At 36.9% G+C, this 24,517-nt stretch overlaps 1 protein-coding gene across 1 annotated transcript in view; it reads right to left on the reverse strand.

Moving 5' to 3' along the window:
* Positions 1–2,121: 2,121 nt before the first annotated feature.
* The window catches only part of LOC121147293 (transmembrane protease serine 11D-like), a gene marked incomplete at its 5' end in the record, with an annotated part of 32,996 nt that continues 10,600 nt past the window's right edge, over positions 2,122–24,517 (reverse strand). Inside the window, 6 exons of the mRNA XM_040967118.1 lie at positions 2,122–2,283; positions 4,394–4,536; positions 5,586–5,845; positions 12,088–12,265; positions 13,842–13,880; positions 17,783–17,940. Of these exons, the coding sequence (XP_040823052.1) occupies positions 2,122–2,283; positions 4,394–4,536; positions 5,586–5,845; positions 12,088–12,265; positions 13,842–13,880; positions 17,783–17,940 (940 nt within the window). The remainder of the gene's footprint in view (positions 2,284–4,393; positions 4,537–5,585; positions 5,846–12,087; positions 12,266–13,841; positions 13,881–17,782; positions 17,941–24,517) is intronic.

A 24,517-nucleotide genomic window follows, 5' to 3' on the forward strand; every position in this document is an offset into this window, starting at 1 on the left:
GGAGTCATGTATGTTTCAATAAATGGGAGTCTACATAATAAGACAAAACATTCTTGGGTCCAAAACAGTGGCTTAATTGGCTAATCCTCACCTCTCAAATGCTAGGATCGCATATGGGCACTAATTCTTGAATTGTTGCTCCATTTCTCATCCAGCTCCTTGCTTGTAGCCTGAGAAATCATCAGCAGATGACCCAAGGCCTTGGAACCCTGCACCCATGTGGGAGACCAAGAAGAGACTCCTGGCTCCTTGCTGTGGCAATTGTGGCCACTTGGATAGTGAACCAGCAGGTGGAAGAGCTTGCTTTCTCTCTTTATCTGTGTAAATCTGCCTTCCCAATAAAAATAACTGAATGTTTTTTTAAAAAATTCTCCAAATTACTACATGTTTCAATAAATACTTGAATTTCCTCTATTTTTAGCTAAATAGATGCAGTCTTTTATATAACATTTTCCTGTTGGGGATGAACAGAGAAGTAAGTCTGAAATAATTTGGGGCATGTGCATATTCATAGAAACACACACCTGCATAGACACCCAACATTATTCCCTTGCGGCTTGCTCTAAATTACCACGCTAATGTTGCCCTCCCAGGGTGCAGCCAGGGAGTGTCAAGCTGGATGCTTGCCTCCGTTGTAGACTTGATTACAAGGCAGCAGAAAGCATCACATCTTCCAGTCTAGTTGGCAGTTCTGTCACTGGAGAACCAATTACAAGAATTGCTTTTTATTGTCCTTCAGAAACCATAATTTTTACAAATAATTGCAAGGGAAAAGGTTGTGAAAGAGTTTATTTGTAGCCAAGTGTACCAGAGGTTTATTTGTACAATTCACCAAGACTTAGATGCTTGTTTTCTTTAAAAGTGCATATTGGGAAATACAGTGAACTTTCACCACAGTGATTGGAACTTCCGTGATACCTAGGGGTAGAGTCAGATTGCGGATGTCTTGAAGATCATGACTGCTCATGCTTGGAAGCACTCGGAGCCCATGAAAATCAGTAACATTAGTGTTTCAGACTACGTGTATTGTGGTGCTACTCAATTTTAATGGGCTTTCTCTAATTTATGTTCATTTGTGGAATATTTGTGTGTTTGTTGGGGAGAGAACGAACAAAGAGGTGAGATAGAGATAAAGATAGTAATAGAGATGATGGAGACATCCATCTCTCTTGAAAACAGTTTTATAGATATTAAGCTATTTAATTGCTCTTTAAGACAACACTTCTGTCAATGTTTCTTTCATTTTCAATTCGTAACTCAGGTTTCGCAAGTGAGCATCCTCTTTACCCTGGAAACTGCCAGTAATGTAAAGTTGGTGGTAGGAAATTCTTCCTGATGGTTAAATCTTTAGCTTTCAAAATTTCTACTATTTAGTTGTTCCAAGGTGCTATGCAGTCACAAGATACCTGAGGAAGATGTGAACCTGTATTTCCTCAACTTCTTTCTGGAGGAGATAACTTCAGATAAGATATTTTTGATAAATGTTTATGAGAACAGTGTTTCTTTGATCTAAAGTTGTGGAGCAAACTCTTTAACTTTGATCTGAAATAACTGACATACATCAGTTCCTATGAGAGCCTGTTCTTGCAGCACAAATTAAGATTGCTTTGAGACCATAACATTCTTTCACATTCTTAATTTCAGGATTCATGTTTCCTATAAATTGTTGAATCATTAGAAATGTTAAGTAAATTGTTTTTTTCCTTTTTAAAATTTTTTTTTTCCTTTTTTTCCCTTCTCTTGCCTCACACTGTTCTTTTCTTCTTGGATGCACTTCTTCTCCCTAACTTTGTACATTCCATTCACTTGTCAGCCTTGAGGAGACCTTCTCAGGGGAGCTGGGAGTCCACAGGGCACGCCCTCCAGGTGTCTGGTTTCCTCACTAGTAGCACCTAAAGAACTTTAATGAAATTGATAACTCTGTAACTAGTTCAATGTGTTTCCTATTTCAGTCACAGTACTATGCAACGTCCTTACATTTGTCTTGAGGAAATATAAAAAAGGAAATACTAAGGAAAGATTAAATCCTGCACAACAAACCATGTTTATGTAACAGGATGTTTGGGAGTTTTGGACAGACTCAGTTGTGTGTTGACTTTTCCCAGAGGTGTACTGATGGAGCTACACCCCAGTTTGCTCTCTAATCCAGTCTCGGTAGGCTGTCACGCGCGTGTATACTCCTGGTTTGTCAGGCAAGCCACACTCATAACCCCAGCTTACTATCCCCACCAGGAACCAAAGCCGCCGGGAGTCTTCCTGCACCAGTGGGCCGCCAGAGTCACCCTAGAGGAAACAGATTTCTGGATTATTTAAGTGTGAAGACAATTCAGGAATACTGAGTATATGTCTATGGCAGTAGAAGTTACATCTAGCCCATCGTTAAAAGATCAGCTGTTACCTTTTGAAAATTATACCAACTCATACAAAAAACTGGAAATCCTTGCCTTCTTGGCAAGCCTGGGAGGAGGATGCAAACCCATGTCCCAGAGTTCCCTGAAGTACTTCCTGTTTGCCCATCTATTCAACTTTAATGTCATCTCCTTCAAAAAGCCTTCTCTGATCACTTCCTTTCTTCTACCTCCTCCAGCTCTGGGTTCAGTTAGGTTTTCATTTTTATTGTATTCCCACATCCTGTGTATATCTCTGTTGCTGCTTGATTATTTCTTGAAAGAATCTTTAAGTGCCTGTTTGAACTTATTCCCTCAAGTTCGTTCTCATTGTAGCAGTTGCACATCTTTGTAACATTCATTGAATCTACAACATTTGTTATGCCTATGCTTTTCCAGCTCTACTCTAGGGGCCTTTAGCAGTTTGAGCACACCTGTTCTGGACACTGCTATAGTCTACACTTTAACCCATTGGTGATGTTAAAGAAGTAGTTATTTTGGGGGGGGGTTAGAGGATGTAATTATTTTATTTGAAAAGGAGAGAGAGAGAAAGAGAGAGAGAGAGAGATCTCATTCATTGATTCATGCCCTAAATAGCCACAGAAATTGAGTTAGGCCAGGCAGAAGCTAGGAGCCTAGAACTCCATCCAAGCCTCCCATCTAGAAGGTATTTGTAGAATGAATGGTGTTTGGGAAGTCGGACATATTTTCCTGTCCTTTACATTCTGTGTGATGTCTGATACATAGTGTGTCTTCAGAAAATAGTCATTTGATGAATAATTGAGTAAATGAATAATTGAAAAGAATTATATAGTGGGGCTGGTGTCATGGCTAAATTGGCTAATCCTTTGCCCGCAATCGCTAGTTTCCCATTTGAGGGCTAATTCATTTCCAGGACGTTCCACTTCTGATCCAGCTCCCTGCTTACAGCCTGGGAAAGTAGTGGAGGATGGTCCACATCCTTGGGACCTGGCACCTGCTTGTGAGACCTGGAAGAGGCTGCTAGCTCCTGGCTTCAGATCAGTTCAGCTCCAGCCATTGCAGCACTAGGGGAATGAACCAGCAGATGGAACATCTTTCCATCTCTCCTTTATTTTTGTGTATCTGCATATCTATTTAAAATAGATAAATTTATAAATAGATAAATTCTGTAAAAATAGAAATTTATATAGAAATAAGGAAAACATTACTTGTGAGATATTTATCACCTAATTATAATAGCCTATGAACCAAAAAATGTACATGTAATCATATAGTTTGGGAGGCAAATTCTGTACATCTTAAACACTGTGCATCTAACACACTGCACAAATGGGTTAAATCTATGGATCTAGCACTAGTCAGCCTGGGTTCAAATCATTCACTTACTGCAGTAAGCTATTTAGTCGTTCTCTGACTCAGTCGTCTCATATCTGCATTAGTAAATGATGCCTGCATGAGTTTAAATTATTTTAACACACAAAGCACTTTTGAGCACCTCCAAAATATGGTTAATGCTAATAAAGCCAGCTACTATTACTGAGCACACATCTTGAATAGCTGGATTTTTTTTTTTGACTACTCTTAGCAGTCAGCTTTTCCATAGCTAATTACCAGTACAGATGGGGAGAAAAGTCAACGTGTGAATCACCAACTTGCCTGACAAGTACTGTGTGCAGCAGTTTGTTTACATTCGTTTTGGTGTAGGAAAGCATGTTGTGATTGCGGAATATAGTATAAAATAATTAAACTAGATAGCATGTCACTCATGTCAAATACTTTTTTTGGTTGTGAGAGCATTTGAAGTCTCTTAGCATTTTTAGGTGTATAATACTCTATTACTAACTAATCTCATGCTGCTGTGGGATATTATTTCTTTAACCCTTTTGTAGATAGATAAGTGAAATGAAAGAATCTTGTCTGTAAAATCTGGATCATGAATTTTGAGATGCCGTAACAGAGAATGGCACTGTGGTGAATGTACATTTCTCGGGTATGGACATTGATGACGATGGTCTTGAATTTACCTGGCATGCATCCACTCCTCCTTGAGATAATCCTGCGCACATCATTCCAGACAAGACAGCTCCATTGTACATTGTTGGTGCATTACACACATCGTTACTTATGATGGTGACCCTTCCTTGTTGTAGATAGGTAACAGTGTCTCCTATTTAGTGTAAATGCAGAAACAAAAGGGACTTCAGGATATGTAAGTTAATGCTGAATTGGAGAAGGAATAAATATATGTGAAAGCTATTTCTTTTTATCAAGGAAGGCAGCTGAAAATGTACGTAGGGCTTTCTTCCTAGCAAAGAATTCCATGGTTGAGAAGGGGTTCCTTCAGACAGGAGAAAATCCATTTTTTTTGTAGTAGTAGTTTTGTATTACAATAACTCTTAGCCCATTAGAGAAAACAAATTTATTTCGAAATGAGCTTTAGAATAGAAAAACAACATATTGATTAACCTTTAATCTCAAGGCAAAAGAAGATGCCAGACTAGCTTGAGGGTTAACTAAGAAGCAGTACTCAAAGAAGCACTGTTATAATTTTCCACAACTAGAAAATTTGTATTTATTATGTCAAGTTATTCTGTGCACCTCATAAAATTGCAATGAACACAATGAAATACTTTCTAGGATAATTGAAGTTTGGATTACTTCTTGGAGAGATGAGTAAAAGTCAAGACAAATTGCTGATGCTATCCTTCCATTTTCTGGTTAATACTCCAATTTTCCATTTTACTTTCACATTGTGCTCTGTTTAATATCTGTTTTGTTCATTCAGTAATCACATATGAGCAGTGCTTGTGTACATGTGAAATTTTTTTGCCATGGGATCAATATTTATTTCACCCAAGAATGCTTTAAAGGGTGGTTTGTATTTTAAGAACTGCTAATGACTTCAGGCAATATATATCCACATGCAGATGCCATTTCTATCTGACAGAATCTCTGGGCTATTATAGAACTCACATTTTTTCACCATCTTTTTTGTGTTTCCCTATTGCTGTAATTGCAAATTCTGCATAATTTCTGAGAATATGACTTTGTCTGCTGAAGAAATTCAGGGCTGCTGGTTGTTAGAAAATAGTATCATTTTGTCTATAGAACTTTTCCAGGTGTTACTTAAGTAAAATAATTACATAATCACACGTAATAGGAGATTTTATCGATGTTAAACTTTCCCCCCTTTTTTTTTTTTCTTAAGGCACTTACCACCATATTCTTGAGACCCCCATCCTGTTATATAAGCAGAAGAACCCGTGACAATGCTCTGAGTGGCCTCTGGGAGACACACACTGTGGATGTTTCTGGTGAATGTGACAGCTCCACTAAGTTGCACAGCTGCAATATCATTTTCATGGCTTGCATGTTTGTAATTGCCATGGACTATAATTGCCCTTACATTTCTTCTCTGTGTAGGAGCTGCTGTGGAAATACCAAAGGTTGCAGACCACTGGCGAGGGTCAGAGTTGCTAAGAAAAAAGACAAAACAAAACAAAACAAAACCCCATGAAAACATGCTATTTTAAGAGGAAATGTGGGAGCATTTCAAACGTTTTGAGCTTGTGTTTTCCACCTCTAACCTCCTACCACTATGTGGGTAATATTTATTTAGCAATTCTTTGCTATATGTCCCTAATTGGTCAGCTATTAAATGAGTTTAACATCTTGCTAGTAGTATTAAAGATCATTTATTTAAAGAAATAGAGAAAGATTTTAGAGAAAAATCTTGAGATGATGATAGTTTTCTATTCTAATGAAGAAATTGTGATATTTTTGTGGCAATTGGAATAACTAATCTTTCTCTTGATTTTTTCTTAGTCAACATTTTTCCATTCAAGTAGCTAAGCCTGAAATAATGGACATTTTAATTTAAAGTCATTCCTTTAAATCTCACTTTTTTCCTTTTATGGCCCCAATCCAGAAGCCCATTTAAATAGCAGCACTAAGGGATATTGTTAATTGTATGAATGGATACAAGGTTTTTCTGTTCTAAGTGAATGTGATGCTATTTATTTGTTTGTACATGTGTATACACACATTTATATGGAGATAGAAAAAGAGAGAGAGAGAAGAGGAAAAATAAGAAAAAGAAGAAGAGGAAGAATAAGAAGGGAGATAAGATTAGCATAAAATTACGGAAAAATTTCACTTCTACCTAAGAACTGGAATTTTGGCCAACTCCCCAAAACACATACAATAGGTTAAAAAGGGATGAATTAATTTAAATTTAAATTTAAGTAGATCATGTGTTACTTTACAGACAGATAGGAGACCATGAGAAAAATGCTGGCAATATATTTTTCTAGAATATATACAAAATGTTTGTTAAAAAAACAAAAAAGGAAAAAGAAAACATTATAAAATGGACTAAGAACAGCTGATAATTTATGGAAGGGAAAGTCCAAACAATTTTTAAATATATGTAAAAATACTGCAAGAAGATGCAGTCAAGGGAAGGAGTAGGGTATCAAACTTTGGTGTCCAGATAATGAATCAAAAGTGTACGTAAGTGTATTGATTTGCCTCTTAACCATAGGCTGAACACCTTCTCCAAGGTACATGTGTATTTAAACATATATTTTAAACTTCAAGTATTTCACATATTAGTGAAAGACCTGTGGGTAGAGGGAGGGTAATGGAATTGGGATCCAGGGAAGGCAAGAAAAAACTACAAAATAGAGATCTTGTACAAACTAATGATAATGAGGATCTCTGAACTGGATGCTGATTAATTTAGCGCTACTCCTAAGTTTGGATAATGCAACCAAATGATTTAAGAGTTTCCTCCAGAATCAAGATGGCAGAATGGGGTGAGGAAATGTTTAAATAGATGGAGAAATATTAGCCAGTGTGAAGCAGAGAGTTCAAATTCCAGGAAATAGGAGAGGGCAGAACAACAGCAGAGGTGTACCTGGAGACTGACAGACAGGAAAGCAGCTAAAACAATGGTGTGGTGTTGCAGTGACTGATACCCCAGCAGCATTCACAAGTGACTGCAAACAAAGAGCCGTGTACCAACTGCAATAAATATAACTGAACTGTAGACCTGTGGGTGACACAGCTTAGAAACTTCCTCCAAGGAGAAGAATGTACAATGACTAAGAAGTACAATGACCAAGAGCAGAAGAAGAGACAAGGGCACAGTGAATATTAGTGAAGACTCCCGTGCAAAGGATCCAGAGTAAACTGAGGAAGAGCTAGAGAAAATGGGGGACACAGAATTCAAAACAGTTATTATCCAACTTCTTATCAATAACGAGAAGCACTTAAAGCAGGTATCCAAGGAATTCAAAGAATATATCGCACTGGAAATGAATCAAATTAAAGCTGATCTATCACAAATGAAGAATACAGTGGAACAAATTAAAAGTACAGTGGAGAGTCCAAAATAGAATGAAGGAGGTAGAAGAAATAATCTCAAGATTAGAAGATACTTCCTGTCACCAGGGGGAAACAAATAAAAAGTAGGGAGCAGAGCTGGATCAGGCCAAGAAAAGTATTCAAGAATTGAAAGACACTATTAAAAGTCCAAATATTAGTTATGGGAGTCCAAGAAGGTGCAGAAAGAGAAGCTGGGTTTGAAAATGTATTTAATGAAATAATAAGGGAAAATTTCTCTAGAGAACAAACTGGGAAACAACATCCAGGAGGGGCACAGAACTCCCTACAGGCTTTATCAAAGAGATCTTTACCATGACACATGATCATCAAGCTCTCTTCAATCGAACCTAAGGAAAAGATCCTTAAATATGCACTTGAAAAAATTCAACTGACATATAAATGAATGCCAATTAAACTCACAGGAGACCTCTCATGTGAAACTCTGCAGGCAAGAAGAGAATGGAGTAACGTTTTCCAGATTCTAAACGCAAGAAATTGTCATCTCAGAATATCATACCCAGCAAATCTTTCCCTTGTTTTTGAAAATGAAATAAAATTCTTCCACAGTAAAGAAAAGGTAAAAGAATATGCCTCTTCCAAACATGCCCTAGAAATGAGAATTAAAGATGTTTTCTTGATAGAGAAAATGAATAGCGCCCACCAAAACCAGAGGCAAACCTGAAGAACAGTAAAATAACAACAAAAAACTAAATCAATGTACAACCCAATCGCTAAAATGACAGAACCAAATTACCACCTATTTGTATTAACCCTGAATGTAAACAGCTTAAACTCAGCAATCAAACATAATAGATTTGTAGACCGGATTAAAAAAACCTATCTATTTGTTGCCTACAGGAGATACATTTCACCAACAAAGGTCAGTGGAAACTTTATCTCATGAATTTTGATTGTTTTGTTAGTTTCATCTCTTCAAAACACTCTCTTCTGATTAAATTCTTCAATGATTCATAGATCATACAGTAACATCATTTTTTTTTTCCAAGAAGGTTCTTGATTTTCTTTTCCATTTCTCCAGTGACATATTAGTCATTCAGTAGCTTGTTACTTAACTTTATGATGTTGTTAATTTCTTTTTTCTTCCTGCTGTTGATTTTGTTGTGTGGCTTTTCATTTGACCGGATGTATAGTTACTGTGTAATGGAGACTATCATATCTAGATGTGAGGATACAATGCAGTATGCATCTCTACTTCCAGAGAAAGATGGACTCCCAATGAAACTGTTTACTATATCTTGACAACAGGATGCTGGACTCTGCCATTGTCCACACCCACAATGATGGACATATGACTGTATATGGGGAGCTATATTATGGTAATGATATAGGGGAACTCAGTGAGGGGATAGGGAATTGGGGAGGGGACAAAGGAAATCCCAGAGTCTATGGAACTGTATTATAAAATGATAATAATATAAAGAAGTAAAAACAAAAAAGAGTTTCCTGGAGTGTAAATGGTTGCATTAATATTAAATAGAAAATAGGAAAACATATGTTTTAGAAAAATATTCCTTATAAGGTATAGTAGTTTGTGGAATGTTGAATCCTAGATAAAAATTATAAGAAAATATTAAAAACCAAACACATGAAGTTTTTATACTCCCCTTTTTCCTGGGTCATTACATTTTCCCCCCAAGCATTTCATTTATTTACTTTCTTACAATTCCAAGAATAAACTGACATTCCTTTCCTGCTTCCCTCCCTCCGACGTCTTTACAAGGCTGATTCTGAGGAACTTCTCTCCCTTCTTCCTTCCTTGTCTTCCTTTCTCTGTGTTTCCTACCTCCTCTTCTCCCTTTTCCTTCCTTACAGCCAATGACTAAGAGCATGGTTTTGGAACCAACTAAATTTGAATTTAGACCCAGACTGTGACACATATCAGCATGGTTATTCATGGCATGTCAATTTAATATCTCTGATTCTTCATTTGTTTTTTATGTGTGACTGTGTTTGAAATTGCCCTCTTCGCTGTGATGAGACAAGTGAAGTATGTCAGGCACAGTGCTTGGGATATTATAAGTCTTCAATTAAGGAGCTATTATTCTCATTAATTATAGTTCAGCAACCTATTACTATGTGTCTACTTTGTATAAAGAATTGTATGAATCTCAGGGACTGAAAATAGACATAATTACAGTCTGTCCTGGAGGAAGCTGACAGAGAGAAGAGAACTAACAAATCATGAGGACTATTTTAGAAGATAAGTAAAAAAAATTTCTATGGGAATGGAATATTGAAATAAGAATATCAGGGTAAGCTTCACATAAGATGTGACAGTTGACTAATTCTCTCTTTGGTATAATATCATTTCAATGTACCTTAATATAGGGCTTGCCCAACAAAATCTCATTGATGGTTCTCAGTGACAAGATGCTAATACATAGCTAACATAATTAATCAGCTCTAGTAGCCTGACAGCTTTGCTGGCTCAAAAATACTAATCATTAGAAGGGTTTGTGGTTGAAAAATTCAAGATGTTCCACTGGTTTGTTTAGTAATTTGTGGTGGTGTTTACCATTTTGACTTTCTTTATATTGTCATCCTTCATTTAGTCCTTAGTGGTTGAGACTTAACTGTACTTGGAATCCAGTATTGTTTATGCCAATAACAAAAAGTAGAACTTTTGCTTCACACACTGAGACTATGTTTAAAATCAATTGGTGCCATTCTTACGCTTAGGTCTTTCAGGTGTCAGTGAAGGTTGAAATGCTTTTATAAATTTTGTTTCTCATGTCCTCTAGGATACAGCAATAAACCTGTCAGTGTAAATCAGAAAGTGCATGATCCTGGCAGTAGCGTTTAAAATAAGTTATGCACATACTGAGTTGTAAGACAGACATAAGAAAGACTTAGAATCTTTTGGGCTTTCTTCAAACTTATGTTTAGAAATTGCACATTAATTTTATTAACCTCTAGTCCTTCTTAATTTGACAAACCATTTTGTGATAGGTACTATATTTAAAGGTATTGCCCTGAAATCTAAATAAAAACATTAAGAAGCTGTGGACATTTTACAGTGTTTCAAGAGGAAGAGATGGAGAGTTGAAAGGATAGTGACATTATAGGGAAGCAGCAGACCGAGCAGGTGCAGTGTGCAGACAGACTCCCCCGGGAGCGGTAACGCTGCCTGGCTGATGCCAAAGCTTTGAGAGATGACCATGGAGGCTTTCTGTATGTCACCCAGAGGTTGTACGTTAGAAGGTGATGACAGGTTATTGCATGAGTCTGAGAAGACAACGGAGATGGTCAAGGACATACTTGAGTTGAGCATCACTAAGTTTAGTACCCAACGATTGGTGAGATTTAGGATGTTTGACAATAGGTAGATCAGAGACCAGTAGGTTTTAATGATGGTTAAATCTAACATCTTTCTGTTATGCTTAGTGTGACTTTTTTTTTTTGAATCAGTGGAGCTAGTTCATGAAACCTACTCTGCATTGGCAGTTTATTACTCTTGTGTTACTAGTGGTCTTAGGTCATCTTCATAAATAACTCATGTAAGTTGTCTGAGCTTATTATATTTATACTAATCATTATAAATAAAAATTGCCTTTTGTCTATTTCACTTCCAGGCTTAGAATGCACACACACTTAATGTAGGGTATTTGCTTCCATTACTAGCTTCTGTGATATACAATACTATTCTCATCAGGCATTCAACAATTTTTGAACAAATTAATGGCATTTAGGCAATCTCTAGGCAGCTGTCAGCCTGGCTAGTAGCTTCCATGATATCATGTACAAATCTTTACAATTCATTTCTGCTAACATCAAACACTAATATGCTCAGTTCTGTCAATAACATTGAAATATGAGGAATTTCAAGAATATAATGGGGAATGAGATTTAAAGATAAATGTACCTTGTTGCAAAATGTTTGAAATGTGCGCACATAAGAACTTCAAAAAAGTTTATGGAAAATATCAACAATGAAAAGCTATGTAGATTTCAATTTTTTGTTGTTGTGCCAAAATAAACTTACCTTTTAAATTCACTTTTTTGAAAAACTTTTTGCAGTTTTTATAGTTTAAAGCATTGTATCTAATTTGAAGGGAAAAAAAACCATTTATACAGATTCAGGAAATTTCTTAAGTTTTAAATGAAACATTTTGTCCTGCAAGTCTTTATATCTTGTCATATGTATCTCAGAAAACAGGAATAGATTCTCAAACTAAATGAAATTGCTCAATTTTTTTTGCCCTTAATTATTTGCCCTATCTAATTACATTTATTTCTGGAGGTATTGGGTGAGAATGTGATGCACGTTTCTGTCCCAATTGCTTTCATATGATATGGAACGCAAACTTACCTCCGGAAGCAGTGAGCTGCTGTCAGGACCCACGTGCTACTAATCAGGACGCCTCCACAATGGTGAGCGTTGTTGAGCTGTAGACTGACTTGCCAGGGCCAGTCTCCCTCATCAGCTTGGGAGCCTCCAATGATTCTCTCCTCAGACAACGTTATTAGGTCCGGCCGGGCCCCACATTCTATTGCAATAAAGGATATTAACAGCTTCAGCATGGTGGGGGCACAGAGGTTCATTCACATTTGGAAGATGTTGCAATTTGTCTACCACTTCTGGCTTTTACATGCCTGATGAATTATTTCCTGGGACACGTGAGATTTTTCCCAAAGTGTGATCAGTTAAATTTTGGGTTATACTTATGATTGTTGCTGTCTATAGAGTGCATTTCAGAGCACAATTGCAACTTATTTGGCATGTGGGTTGCAAATTCTACAGCGCTTCAGCACTCTCTAGAATTTCTTATGAGTGAAGGTTAAGATTGGTTCAGGTTAGAGTTGCCAGCTCAGGCCAGACTCCTGAGAAATGCCCTTCTCTATAGCCTTACTATTCAGAACGTGATTTGTAGACTGGCAGCGTGTGTACCTGCTGGGAGCTTGTTGGGAATGCTGACTCAGTTCCAGGCCAGAAGACAAGTAAAGACTTCTTGATAGTATTACAGTTCATCTTAGAACTTCCAGCATACCTCTGACACTGACATTGTTATGAACAAACATTCAATCACAAGAGAGTGGCTTTAAGGCCATGGAATATTCTACAGAGGGTCTGAAGTTTTCTTTAAATGTCTTTTTAAAATGTCTTAAGAAAGCCACCAGCATTCCAAAAACCAGTGCAGAAATAAGCTTGGAAGGACTGATCTCAAACCCTAATTCCTTTCCACACCTGTTGTCACCAAGCTTTTCTCTTGTATAGACCATTGCTTAGACGTTAATCACTACTAGCATTTTCTATTGTTGGGCTGGCTCTCAAAGAGTGCCCTGCTTAAATAGGACAACTACCTGAGGAGTTCCATGCTGTTAAAAATATACATGGAATATTGGTTCCACTGCAACATCCTCCAAATTCCCTAGTAGATTATTTAGGACAATTTTAATTCAAAATAAGCATGAATTAAATTTGTAAAAACACCCATGGTGTAGCATCACTTTGTAAAATCCCTCAATCATTTCATGCATGCCAGATTTTTCAACTCTATTCTGTCGGCAAGAGAAGTAAATTAATGTTTTCTAGGGATTGTGTTGTTGCTATCCTAACCTCAGAGTATGTAGTAGAATGATAGTGGAGGGTAGTGGGCTTGCACTATGTGCAATCCTTTAAGGTTACAGAAACCAAACTGACAGGACATTTTATTATACCTCATGATTAACCTGAACCTGCAACGAAGCAAGCTATTTTGGCGGTGAGAAGAAGCCATGTAAATGATGATATCATCAAACATGGTCTACAAGTCTGCAGAAATACCACTACAGAACTAGAGCAGTAAAAGCCTTCCAGAGCTGCCAAGAAAATATTCCTGAGGCCAAGCTTGAAGACAGAATGGGTGGGACTCCGTTGTTAGGTCATTCCATTTGTAGAAGGAGGAGAAACCTTAAGCATCACTCCCTGAGCCAGGGGGACCAGCCTTGTTTCAACAGCCACTCCCAGGGGTGAAGTTAGTATAAAGGAATTAACTGTCAAGTTCCTTGACAGTGAACTTGAAAGGCTAGCATTCTGCTGCCTTACATTTTGGTGAATCATATATAAAAAAATGAAATACTTACGTTGGGTGAAAATATTTTCTGTATCCTGGTCAGTAATCTCTAGAAATTTTAAAATATTGAAAATAAGATCAGTAATATGCCCTCAAAATTACTTCATTTTCACTTATTATTTCACAATTACTTGATGCATTTGCAGGCTTCTGCTGGAAAAATCTCTCAATAATGGACTCTGAAAGTCTCTGTTTATAAAATTCCCCTAATTTATTTTTGCAAACAGTAATGTTTGTTCCATTTTTTTGCCATATACTTAAAAGATATTCCATCTCATAATTCAATTTCAGTGGGAAAACATAAACATGTATTACAGATACAATTTGGTGGAAGCTGTATCAAGAATCAATTTTTCACTTATTCTGGTATAGCTGCAATCATGTGTAGGCATATACTAGAGTATTTCAAAAAGTTCATGGAAAACAGAACAAAGGATAGCTTATGTTGGTGTAAGGAAATTTTGAAATCTTATGCATGATGGATCCTCATTAGGTTTGTGGAAAATATATTTTAAAAAGCATATGGATTTCAAAAAATGTTTGCACCAAAACAAACTTATCTTTTAATTTCCATTTTCTTGCAAACTTTTGAAGTATCACTGTATGTATGAATTACTCTACTGATACTGTTCTCAATGCTGTAGACTAAACAGTGAGAGAAACACTGGAACAGTAGCATCAAATTATTTAAGGAAATTAGTTGAAGGAATCATTCAAATAAATTGAATTGCAAAGTGAAAGAACAAGGAGAGTGACTAATGCCAATTGAAAGAGAATTATAGAAGTTATCTTGCTGGAGGAAATAACAATTTAATTACATTTTGAAGAAAAACTTGGGGCACACAGAAGGAAACAGTCATTGCATATGGGCGAAATAGCTCATATCTGTGGAATTGTAGGATGCTTGTGCAGCAATTACGTCAGCACAGCTAATATGCATGTTATGCCTAGGGAAATGGGTGGCAGCTCCTGGAAAGGAAGCTTTTGTTGTAAGGGGGTGAAGCTTTGTTGATTTTTACTTGACTTTTATGTATAGGACATTTTTCTCTGCATGCTCAATAGATATTTCAAACTCAGTGTGGCAAAACTTCCCCCAAAGTTTGCATTTTATGCTACATTTCTCCATTTAGAAATGGTATCACTTCCACCAACAGCATGTGATCTGAAATTATTTTAGACTCTTCTGTTGCTCCTGGCCTCCAGGTTCTGCACCTTTCAACTACCCTTTGAACTAGCACCATCCTCTGCATTCCCTTTGCTACTGTTTTGATCCATGATTTCATCTTCTGACATTTGTATTATTGCAATACCCTTCCAATAAAAGGCCTTCAAGTGACCTGCTACTGTTTTTGTGCTTTTTTGTTTCATCTACCTCTGCTTAAGTGGATTATTTTTCTCAAAATTTAGATAAAAGTTATTTTCTTTCACATTAATTTTTAAATTAAAAACAGTTTTTAAAATTTTCTCTAAGATAAACTCAAACTTCCCAAAGCAGATTATCCTGCTCGCTAAAACCAGTGTATGCAATATAATTTTCCAAGAAGGATTTCCCAATGGGTGAGTATCGTATTTGCTTTACAAGCATCACAGGGGCCAAATAATTCTTGGAGACATAAAATGAGATGACCACTGTTTTTCTTTATTTTAAAATTGCTTTCACTATTTTCCATGATGCTGTTTTTTTGGTGTAGCAATTCCCCTCTCCTCCTGTTTTCTCTCCCTCCCCATGTTCCTTTCCCATCATTTCCTCCCATGTTATTACAGTAGTGCAGTCCTTTAGTAACAGTTACAAGTTTACCAATCTGCTATTTAAGTGCGTCATGGCATGATAGGTTTAGGAGATGGTAGAAAACCTAGTATCCTATTGTCAAAGTATACTGAATTATTTCCTTGGGAGTCCTCCTTTTGTTCAAGGGTGGAGATGCATACTGCAACATATTTTCGATTCCTCACATGCTATTTTCTTTTGTACAGTTTATCTATAAGAATATATGTAAATACTTGTTCATCTATTTATTTATTTTACATTTTGCATGAAGGTTGTATAAGAGAATTCATATTGTATTTTTTGGCAGGGGGGGGACTGCCTTATTTCACTGAGCATAATGGCCTACAGTTGGGATCATTTTGTTGCAAACAGTAGCATTTCATTCTTTTTACTGGTCTTATAGTATTCTACAGAGTAACAGTCTTGAGTGAATCCTGACTGCCTCGCGTGTTGATTGTATGTTACTCATTTTTTTCAAGCAGGGACAGTAAAAATATCAATGGGATATGATGACTGAAGGATTAAAGTAAAGGGGACAATGCATATAGGCACTTCAAGATATGTGTAGGGCCCGGCGCTGTGGCGCAAGTGGTTAAGTCCTCACCTTGCACGCCTGGGATCCCATATGGGCGCCGGTTCTAATCCCGGCAGCCCCGCTTCCCTTCCAGCTCCCTGCCTGTGGCCCGGGAAAGCAGTCGAGGACGGCCCAAAGCTTTGGGACCCTGCACCCGCGTGGGAGACCCGGAAGAGGCTCCTGGCTTCGGACCGGCATAGCATCGGCCGTTGTGCTCACTTGGGGAGTGAATCATCGGACGGAAGATCTTCCTCTCTGTCTCTCCTCTCTGTATATCCGTCTTTCCAATGAAAAAAATAATAAAAAAAAAATCTTAAAAAAATAAAAGATATGTGTAATAAATATTAACGTCTCATTAAGTAAATATGTTGATGACAGTGAAGAGGATGATGACAACACAAATTAGTTGCCATTCTCCAGGACTCACACTTCATTGTTCTGCCAAAACATCATGTTTACTGCAGATATCTTTTTTTCCATGCTTCCCCAAATCTGTCAGTTCTTTTCCTCTCATCTCAAAATTTGGGAAGTCAAAGTCAAAGTCAGGGTCCATTTTCTTTCATATAGTCTTTATGACTATACCAAGTACACAGGTCTCCTTCCCTGGATTCTTGCAGGATTTGTTGCTTTTACTGATCTTGACCATATCCTATATCAATTGTCAAGTCTGCCATCTTACTGGCTATTTTGTGTTGGTTCATCTTTTACCTCATCTACCAAGGAGTTTCTGGGAGGTGGGTACTAATTTTACATTGGTGCCCTATTTTCAGGGAAGAATTCCTTAATATATGGGATCAGAGGTAACCTCGCACATGAGCATCAGCCAGACAGAAAGGAAGTGACCGGACCATGCAGTTGAGTCCAGGATGCAGGATGAAAGGACTTGAAGGATGTGGAACTTTGTAGGCTTAATGCAGCGATTGCTTACCAACGAACAGGAAAACATTTCAATGTTTAAAAAATGGTATGTTAATAGGTACATACTAGTTCATTTTAAGAGCCACCAACAACGTAATTTATTAAGATAGTAGCACATTGCAAAGTTGGAGGGGTTTTCTTTCATGAAAAATTCCTATCAGTTTCATAACAATTATTAATTGAATCTATTATTTGTTAGACACTGGATGGTTGAAGGAAAGAAGGATGAATAAAGCACCCCATTTTCACTTTTGGTAATCTTGCAGAATGAAGCCAAATAATACAAAAATACTCAAATATTTTAATTATAGTATTTTAAAGGAATATTAAGAAGTCCTTGAGATGAGTCATTAGACAAATTGTTCTTTGATCCCGAGCATCTACTTATCATCCTATTGGGTATTCACAAATGGAAGAAAAAATCACTCATGCAGAGTGGTGGAGGGGCAACGAATCATGAATTTTTAGCAAATAAAATTTACCATTCAAATGCTAAATGATTAGTTGAACCTTAATTATTTGGTAGATATGTAGGTATATTAGATGGATGTTTATATTATATTTCACACAGTTTTATAAAATTTATTTTCACCAAGGAAGGTCCATTTCTCATTTAATTAACATGTACCTTTTAATTGATTTGCTTGAATGATGTACTGAAATGAAATGTTCTATAGGAAATGATACTTGCCTGTTACCCCAGATGAAGGGTTTATTTCCAAGCTTCCAGAGTTATTCAGCATTTGCTGTAAAATAGCCTGAACCTTCTTTTTCATTGTATCACCATTGTTGTTTCTAGTGAATCGGAATTTCATGACAACATCTGCTATCACGTTATTGCCATCCTGCCTGTAAGTAAAAAAAAAAAGATATTTTAGAAAAGAGACAATTATGATTTTTTTCTCACATCTATATACTTGTTAAACACTTTTGAGGAATCCACCTCAGGAATTTAACTTTAGAAAAGAATAACATCATTATATTCATACATGTAATAAGATACAGCTCCGTGCTGCCCCACAAATTTTATTTCAGTGCATAGAACACAATATCCATCATAGGATACGGTTGTCCTTGAAGTCAGAATGACATAGACTTTTCCTGTGTGACCTTGGGCACTATATTAAAATTTTTTTTAAAAAAGATTTGTTTATCTGAAGGGCAAAATGAGAATGAGAGAGAGAGAGAGGCTCTTCTGTCTTCTAATTCACTCTTCAACCGGCTACAATAGTTGGGGCATGACCCAGTCTAAAGCCCAGAATGTCCTCGCCTTCCACTTGCGTGGCAGGAATCCAAGCACTTGGGCCATCTTTTTTTTTTTTTTTTAAATTGTTATTTTCCATGGGACAGTTTCACACAACCTTACCTTCCTCTCACTGCTTTCCACTCCCACTGTTCATCCCCATAGTATCACAAAGACACAATCACTGAGTTCATGTTTATAAGCTTAACTTTCTGATGTTTAAATGCATCATGACATGGTAAGTATAGAACAAAGTAGAAAACTGGGGGAACCAAGAGCGATCCCGACAACCTACTAACAGGAGGTCATATGCACAGAGCAGGGGTGGACCCCAGAATGGAGCAGGAGGACAGGAAGAGTCTTGTATCCCACACCTGGAGACTCCCGGATCCGCACCAAGGACTGCATCCCAGCTGCCAGAGACCACGGGGAACTGGAATGCCTCTGGAGCCCAAGAACTCAGAGGGCATCCCTCCCGACCTGGATCTACTACATAGGATGAAAGAAGCCCGAAATCTTCCTCGTGGGATCCAAGGTCGTTGGAACAACAGCCAGCAACCAAGAGCGGTCCTCGGAATCAAAAGAACAGTAAACTTCCTTCGGGACTAAGGAGAGAAGCTTTCTCTGGTCCTTACTTAGTTCCAACTTTGGGTCTCCACCCTCTTTGCAATGACTATCAGGGTCGCTCCAGAGCCTCCAAACACACTATCAGGGTCCCTCCAAACACACACACACACACACACACACACACACACACACACACACACACACGAATAGTTCCCCTATATAGAGAATCATGTTATCTGCAAACCAGGATAACTTGATTTACTCCTTTGTTTTACTTTTCAAATGCTTTCTCTGCATCTGTGAGAAAATCACATGGCTTTTATTCTTCAGCTTGTTACTGTGATGTGTCACATTCGCTGATTTTCATTTGTTGAACCAAACTTGAACATGGACATAAATCCTACTTGGTCTAGGATTTTTTTTTCTGTGTTGTTAGATTTGATTAACTAATATTTTCTTAAGAAAGAATTTTTGCATATAGTTCATCAGGAATATTGGGCCACAGTTCTTTTTCTTTTTCTGATTTTAGGATTAAGGTGATGCTAACCTCATTAGAGGAGATTAGGAGGATTCCCTCCCTTTCAGTTGTTGTAAATGGTTTGAGAAGAATCAGAGTTTGTTCTTGAAAAGTTCAGTAGAATTCAGCAATAAGACCCTTCAGTCCTGGCTTTTCCTTTACTTGTGTGTGTGGGAGATTTATCATTGTTTCAGTCTAGATGTTAGTGATTGGTCCATTTTGATTTTCAGTGTTATCTGGACTCCATTTGGGTAGATTATTTATGTCTAGAAAATCTATGCATTTCTTCTGGATTTTCCCACTGTTGTCATGTGGCTGTTTGCAGGACTTCTGCTGATTCTTTGTATGTCTGTGCATCTATTGTTGCATCTCCTTTTTCATTTCAAATTTCATTGATTCGAGTCTTTCTTTTGGTCAGTTTTGCCAGTGGTTTATCTATTTTTGTTAATTTTTTGAAAAACATCTGTTGAATTCACTGATCTTACATATTTTTGTTTCAATTTTGTTCATCTCTCCTCTAATTTCAATTAGTTCTTTCTGCCTAATAACTTTGGGTTTGGTTTCTTAGTGTTTTTGCAGACCCTTGAGATGTATTTGTAGATAATTTATTTGATGCCTTTATGATATATTAATGTAGATGTTAATTGCTGTGAATTTCACTCTTATCACTCCTTTTACCATATCCCATAGATTTTGATATGATGCACTCTCCTGTTTATTCATTTCCAGGAATTTTTTTCATTTGTCTTTTCCATTTCTTCTATGACACTTTCTTCATGCAGTAGTGTGTTGTTCAGCATTCATGAATTTGTGTATTGTTTGGAGTTTCTTAAGCTGTTGATTTTCAGCTTCATTCCATTGTGGTCAGAAAAGATACGATTTTGATTTTTTTTTCCACTTTGCTGGGACTTTCTTTCTGACCTGTTAGAAGGTCTATCACATAGTCTGTAGAGTAAGTTCTAAGCAACCGAGGCATGAAATGTTATGTAGATATCAATTAGGCTTATTTGGTCCATAATGTTGATAAACTCTGTCATTTCTTTGTTGATTTTCTGTCTAGTTGCTCTGTCCATTGAGAAAGGAGGGTGTTGAAGTACCTCAGTGTAATTATGTGGAGTCTGTGTCTCCCCTTAGGTCAATTAACAATTGTTTTAGATACATTTACTATTGTCACACCTATTGCTTTATTGCCCGTTTCATCTCTCATGAAAGATTTTTTATTTTGTCTGGCATTATAAGGGCTGTGACTGCTTGTTTTTCCTTTATGATATGGAATATTATGTACTCTTAAAAATATTAAGGAAGTATTTTTGCATGAAGAAAATTTAACTCTGAAAGAAACTGTGAATATAAGAAGAAATAGAAAGCAAAGAAAATGATAAATTATGGCTGTAATTTTTGCTTACACTATTACAAGTGCTGATATGAGTAATAATTACAATGATGAATCTAGAGGCATTAAAAGCAAAGTGCACCTGAAGCATCATAATAATGGTGTGAACAAAAGTTCCAAGTTTCCTGAATTGTGTGGGATGAGAGTAATGACTTAAACCAACTCTTGTTTACAATTTAATGGTAATCATGCAGCTAAAAGAAATATGTGAAAAAAGTGAAAGAAAATGAAGAAAACTCAGTTGTCCAAGAGAAATCAGTTATAAAAGGAAGCAATAGGAACATTAGGAGAAAGAAAATAAAAATATGAAACAAACCTAATGCTAATTCCTCACAGTAACTGTCAATCAAAGTTCTTAAAGACAAGGATGATCAGCATGCTCTAAGAGAATTAAATCTGTATGTTTGCTTATTGCAGAAACAATATAGACTGCAAAGATTTGTACTTTTTGAAAATCAGGGAGTATGAGCTATATTAAGCGTAAATAACCTTAAGAAAGCCAATGCAGTCATAGTAATGCTAGAATAAGCAAGATTGATATGTCTTTAAGATTGAAAAATCATTAATTATGGATAAAGAGGAGTAAAATACCTTGATCAAATTAATAATTCATGAGTTAAATGTGATTATTTCAAATATATAAACATATTAACAGACACATGAAAAACTGCTTCAGATAACTAACCATCAGGCAAACACAGATGAAAATCACAATGAAGTTTACCTACCCCCAGTTAGAATGACTATCACCGAAAAAACAAAAAACAACAAATGCCAGCCAGGATGTGGTATAAATAATACCACAGTCTACTGTTGTTGGGAATGTAAGCTAGCACCACCATTCTGAAGGACAGTTTGGAGATTCCTCAGAGATCACAAAATAGGTTTACTGTACAATTCAGTTACCCATTCCTGTGATTTTACTAAAACAAAATGAAATCAGCATGAGTGGGCTAACTATGCACCCACGTTTATTGCAGCTCAAGTGAAAACAGCTAAGCCATAGAATCAACTCATGTCCAGGAATGGGTGAGTGGATAAAGAAAATGTATATATAGTTGATGGAACATTACTTATCCATATTGAAGAATGAAATTTTCCTTTCTGAAACAAAGTGGTTGTCAACTGGAAATTATGTTTAATGAAATTAGTGTTCAAAGGACAGATGTTTGTGAAATCAGTTGGGGGGGCGGATAGAGAAGGGCAAGTGGGGAGGGTGGAAGGGGAATGCCTGAGCCTATAGAACTGTATCACAAAAAGCAATGAAAATAGGTAAGAAAAAAAGTAAAACCTAAGTATAGCAATATTAGTAAGAATGTAAAACAATAGTGTCTTTCAGATACTGTTTGTTGAAGTGAAGAATTGCACAGCCATTTTGGAGATTACGTTGTCATTTTCTATCAAAGATGAAGATGCTCCACCCTCATAATCCAGACTGCTGATTCTAGATATTCACACTTGGAAAGTCCTCTCTGTTAAACATGAAAGAGTGCTCATTATAGGATTATCTGAATATAAAAAACTAAAAAAATGTAATAATGTAAATGTTCAGTGAATAAACTGATGTTCATACATTAATATAATAATGAAAATATGCCACAACTAAATAGCTGAATTTAGCTGTGTTAACAGAAAAAAGTCAAATAAATTTATAGAAGGATGGCACAATTTACATTGTAATTGGAAAATATTCAAAACAATGGTACGTATCAGTCATGCATATGTTCATATATAGCTGAAGCATAGCCACATCATAAGAAAATGATTGTGGAGTCCTATTCTCCTTTACATCCAAAAACCATTCTACCTTAAAAGTCAATTCTACCTCAATGTTTTAACAGGAATCCCGTTACTTTTTGCCATCACTGTTATTATCTAATCAAAGCCATCATAATCTCTGTGATTTTTAAAAACTTTGTTGCGATTTCACCCTACAGGATCTCCAATTTGTTTCTTGCTCCACCACTTTGTATGACCCACAGGCTAGACTTCTGCATCCATGCCTTAAAATCTAAAGCTGAATCATGTCACTATGTTACAACTCACTCAGATTAAAATCCAGAGCGCTTACCTTGGCCGACAAGACCTACACACCTCGGATTTGGATTGTCTCTACCCAGTTACCTCCTACCATGTTATCCCGATGCCTTCGCTGGAAGCCACACAAGCATCTTTCCCCTTTGTTGATGATGTCATGTAAGTTCCCAAGGCACCTGCTGGTGTTTCTGCCTGAACTACTCTCACACATTCCAGGTGCTTCTCTTTTCTTCACCCATCTACTTCAACATTTCTTCAGTCTTCCCTGTTTGTCTCATTTGAAAGTTCTTGTTTCTCTACCTTAAACTGATTTTCCTTTACCCCACTTTATTTTTCTTTGTGATAGTCATTCCATGAAGGATATGTATTTACATGAGCTTTTTAAAATCATCTGACATCCCTGACTAGAAGCCAGTCAGTTTTGCACATTGTTAGTTTTGCTTTGAGTACAAATTCTCTACCTAGAACTGCAAGTAGGGTCTGGCACATAGCAATCACTTATAAGGTTTTCATTGACTGAAAGCTAGTGGCAGGCGAGGAAAATGACATGATAGTGACATCCAATGGAAATTACAATCATGTTTAGTTTATTGTTTTTTTTACCTAAGATCTAAAAATGTACTAGAATGTTGCTTAGACAAATATTGGTATTTCATAGAAGGCATGTGTTTTATTATTTTCTGTGATGTTGTCTATATGCAAAATAATATATCTGTGGTACTGGGCTGGGTGCTGTGGCCTAGCGGCTAAAGTCCTCGCCTTGAATGTGCCGGGATCCCATATGGGCACCAATTCTAATCCCGGTAGCTCCACTTTTCATCCAGCTCCCTGCTTGTGGCCTGGGAAAGCAGTCGAGGACGCCCAAAGGCTTGGGACCCTGCACCCATGTGGGAGACCTGAAGGAAGTTCCTGGCTCCTGGCTTCGGATTGGCATAGCACTGGCCATTGTGGTCACTTGGGGAGTGAACATTGAACGGAAGATCTTCCTCTCTGTCCTCCTCTCTGTATATCTGCCTTTGCAATAAAAATAAATAAACCTTAAATAATAATAATATATCTGTGGTAGTATTGACAGAAAAGGGTCATTCCATCTGATACCTGAAATATGAGCAGGAAATGAATGGATAAAGGTGAATAAGTTTTAACATTTGTTTCCTGCATTCTGATACTTTAACATCTTAGCTACTTGATGAATCTGTGGGATAATTTTCAGCTTTCCTTCTTGAGCAACTAGATTCCAAGCGATGCTCTTGGCTGGGCTAGGTAACATTAGTTGGATAGTATTTAATAGAGGAGAAATGATAGTCTAGAGATGGGTATATTAAATCTGAATCATCTGCAAGGAATATCCATGGAATTATATTAAGAGAATGTGTCTATACATGTTGAGATGGAAGAGGACTTCCCATAGCTACATTAGACTAACCAGCTGAAATTGAAGATTCTGAAAGGAGGGAATGTAGACTGAGTGCACAAAATACTGATAGTACAGTCTGATCTTCAGCAAGAATGCACAAAGAAGGAATAAGAGCTGGCAAAAGACTTTAGGAGCAGTTGCTGGAGAGGAAAGAGGCAAATCAGATATAGGATCATAATATCCTGGACAAACCAATGGGGCCAAACACTACACAGAGGCCAAAGAAGAGAAGTAGCATGATTTCTCTGGGAT

Source organism: Ochotona curzoniae, unplaced genomic scaffold, assembly GCF_017591425.1.
Source record: "Ochotona curzoniae isolate NIBS_2020 unplaced genomic scaffold, NIBS_Ocur_1.0 scaffold_4506, whole genome shotgun sequence".
NCBI classification, from domain to species: domain Eukaryota; kingdom Metazoa; phylum Chordata; class Mammalia; order Lagomorpha; family Ochotonidae; genus Ochotona; species Ochotona curzoniae.